This window comes from Callorhinchus milii, unplaced genomic scaffold (genome assembly GCF_018977255.1).
Source record: "Callorhinchus milii isolate IMCB2004 unplaced genomic scaffold, IMCB_Cmil_1.0 Scaffold7, whole genome shotgun sequence".
NCBI lineage: Eukaryota > Metazoa > Chordata > Chondrichthyes > Chimaeriformes > Callorhinchidae > Callorhinchus > Callorhinchus milii.
In genome coordinates, this window is record NW_024704748.1 from 18,704,169 (window position 1) to 18,707,808 (window position 3,640).

A 3,640-nucleotide genomic window follows, 5' to 3' on the forward strand; every position below is an offset into this window, starting at 1 on the left:
GATGATTCAATGGTAAAATATCCAGGAATAATTTGACTTAAATAAGTCAATCAAGAGACGATCTTCAATGGATACATTTATTTTACTTAATGTTTGCATTTGATTTTAAATAGGATGTTCTTGTAAAATATTTATTTTGAGCATTTAGTGAATTTACTGCACGGTATTGCTGATCTGTATGTTATCCAATACTTATTTGTCCTTCTTTGTGTTCTTTTATAGTGATTTTGTCTTCTGGACTTGATGGTAGATAGTTTTTTTGTTGCAAGTAGAGTACCTTTTAAAATCACAAGCATAAACTAATCCACTCACATCATTGTGCCTTTCTGTCTTTTCTAATTCAACCTTTCCTTCTGGCACCGTTCACTTGTTTTCAGATCACCACCGTTACAGAGTTTTATATAGTCAATTCACTTTACAGTGTACTCTGTGAAGCGCTTTGGGACGTCCTCCCGACGTGAAAAAGCGCTATATCAAATGCAAGGATTATTATTATTATTATTATGTAGTTCACTTTTATGTGCATTAGAAAATATGCATATCATCTTGTATTTCAGATAATACATCTGTTTTAATTTAAAAGACCATTAATTTTGTTTGTGCTGTGTAATCACAATCTCTACATTGCTCACTTGATTGCTGCCAATAATATATTTTTAAAAATCTAGTAAAATAATGGGACCAAATTCTGCAGAAATCTGAAACCCATGAGGTTCTAGAACCTGGAAAAATTGTGTGCAGCAAGTACTTACATTAATACCACTGCACTTAAATGTGAATGCTATATTCCTAACAGACTGTTTCATACCCACCTGAGATGCTACCCTGCGTGGAGGGTGCTATATAAGTGCAAGTTGTTGTGGTTTACAAGCCAATAGAATGTCCACAATCTGTGAAAATCCACAGATATTTTGCCTATATGTATCTTACGACATCGCTGATTTGCATTGAATATAAATAATTGTCATTTCTATCAATATTCAAATATAACATGAGTAATAATACAAATAATCCAAAGATGTAGTTGATTGTGAACATTTATTTGTGTTAAAATATAGAAATTGTATTACATAGGCTGAAAAGCAATAATTATCAGACATTGTTGGATGTATATTTACAAGACTGGCTAAACATTGATATTGACCATGCAGCACCTCAAACACTGATTTGTGTCTATGTACAAATTAAGTGCCACATTAAATATTTACAATGCAGTAATTTACTGCAAGCATTACAGTCTATGCAGTTCTTTAAAGTGAACCAAGCAATGCACTTTGGTATTCTGAAGGAGCATCACGTTCGTTAAAGCATCTTCCCTATCGATGGATCTTTCTGAACCAAAGTCTTTCTCCTGGATATTTTGGTCTTTTACTTTGTTCCCAATCTCTGAATCAGTGTCGCTGGCAGGTATGTAATCTAGATGTCTTGGTGGAACCATTATGTCCTCGCTGTATCCGACAGGAGAACCCTTGGGCACAGTCACATCTCTGGAATATTTCCAACCCATGTGAGCCTTTCCGCTTGTGCTTTGTGCACACTTGGCCTTCCTTCAGCACGGGTTTGCAGATCTTTGACCAAAAGTGCCGGGCACAGCACAACCCTTCAGAACAATCTGAAGATCTAAGGCACATGTCACCTTCTTGTCCTGAAAGTAGATATGAAAGTAAACCTTCAGACAACCGACCAATCACTAATTACTGGTTTGACTCTGAATCTTAAAAGCAAACAGTGCTTCATTGGGTTAGAGAGTCCCTGTGGGATTTTTTGTTGGGTTATATACCTTTGACAGAGTGAGTCCTTCCAGTGGTCATCACCCTTTTTGGCTTAGTGTCCATCGTAGTGTGTTTACCCTGGTGGTTCCATCTCTCCACGATCATCTCTTCTATCTCTCCATGGGTATCATCCTCATCATTGGGTATGCACATACCTGCAACAAGAACTTCCCATCAGTCTGAAACATTCTTTAAATGAACTAACTAGCAAATTAAATCAACCTAGAAACGTTGTAAATTCCCAGGACACAAATAAAGGTTCTGGTTTATCAGAGGTTGATTTGAGTGTAAATTTTCGGCAATAATTATGGGGATAGAAGAAAGTTGGATTCGAAAACTGACCCATCTTCCCATCACCTGCTCCCCCACCCCCAGCCCCCAAACCCAAATCATAGTCACGGATTCCTTTACCATTACTGCAGCGGTTCCCAGGGCAGCACATGATGTCTCGAAGGCAACGCTTGCGGCGCCTGCGGCAGGTCAGGCAGGTGTGTGAGCCCGAGCAGAACTCGTGGAGAGGGCAGTCCTGGTCATTCAGACAACTGGGGAGCTGGAGAGCAAATGCCACAGTCACTTCATGATCAAACACTCAGCCCCCACCCCCCCTTCCCCACCCCCATACACACACACACACACATAAATACACAAGTACACATATCATTAACTTCATTAACGTCAGGTTTGGAAAATTAATCAGATTTTTTTGTTGTTGTGTAAATCAAAAAGCCACCTGGGATCAACAAATCCAAAGAGATTTTTTTTTTTTTGGGGGGTGGGGGTTGTTTTGGGGTGGTGAAGGGGGGGGGGAGGTTGTTGTTCAATTATTTTTTTTAAAAAAATAAGTTTTTTTCACACAATTTCAGTCTGGACTTTTTTTCCCCCCAACTGTAAATCAACCCCTATATACACACACATATATATATAATATATATATATATATAAACAAACAAGTAGTGAGCACAGGATTGAACCAAATGTCACTTGGGTGTGGAGTAAGTGAAGCCCCAGAGCAGAGCAGAGAGGGGTAGAGAGGGGTAGAGAGCTGAGAAGGGGATGGGACACCCTTTTTTTTTTACCTGGAATTGCTCAATGGCGTGGTTCTGGTGGACACTGTCGTAGATGATGACTTGGGGGGTGATGCTGATGGGGGGGTGACCGAGGCTCTGAGCCGCTCCGCTCCCGGTCTTGATAGCGTTGGAGTTGAAGCTGTTCCCACTCTCCCACAGACAGCAAACCAGGAGCACCGCGCACTCCCACACCGCCCTCACCTGCATCGTCGCAAAGTGGGTGTTGTTTTTTTTCTCTCCCTCTCTCCTCTTTTCTTTCTTTCTTTCTTTCTTTCTTTCTTTCTTTTCTTTCTCCTTCTTCTTTTGACAGCAATGGGGTGGTGGTGGGGCGGGGAATCTGTCAAAGCAACTCAGGCAATGACTATCGATTCCAACTCCCAATTTAAATTGGGAGTTAAATTCAATTGAAATTGGGAGTTAAATTCAATTGAAATTGAAAAGAAAAGAACAACTCCTTCCTCCTCTTTCCTCTCTCCCCCCCTTCACCCCTCTCACCCCTCTCTCTCTCTCTCTCTCTCTCTGCACTAACGTGGAATCTAATTCAGTTGAGGTTATAATCCTTCCTTCCAAGATATTCCGCCTACAGACAGTCGGACTCAGTGCGCAGTTGAGCGCTGGAGCGAGAGATCCGTCCTCCTCGATGTAACTGTGTTTATGGTGGTGCGACTGTGTTGATGGGACAATTTATAGTGGCCGGGGCTGGGGGGGGGGGTGTGTGTGGGGTGTGTGTGTGGGGGGGGGGGGGGGGGGCTGCCCGCCCCTCTCGGTGTGTAACAGAGCCCTTGGGCTGGAATTTCAAAG

The 3,640-nt window shown here is 41.6% G+C and overlaps 1 protein-coding gene across 1 annotated transcript; it reads right to left on the reverse strand.

The window, feature by feature from the left end:
- Positions 1-1,019: 1,019 nt before the first annotated feature.
- On the reverse strand, positions 1,020-3,084 carry dkk1b (dickkopf WNT signaling pathway inhibitor 1b). The gene is made up of 4 exons (XM_007897013.2): positions 2,849-3,084; positions 2,184-2,322; positions 1,781-1,927; positions 1,020-1,645 (listed from the first exon to the last, which is right to left on the reverse strand). The coding sequence occupies exons 1-4, from the start codon at positions 3,044-3,046 to the stop codon at positions 1,392-1,394; spliced, it is 738 nt and encodes a 245-aa protein (XP_007895204.1). The 5' UTR covers positions 3,047-3,084; the 3' UTR covers positions 1,020-1,391.
- Positions 3,085-3,640: the final 556 nt, after the last annotated feature.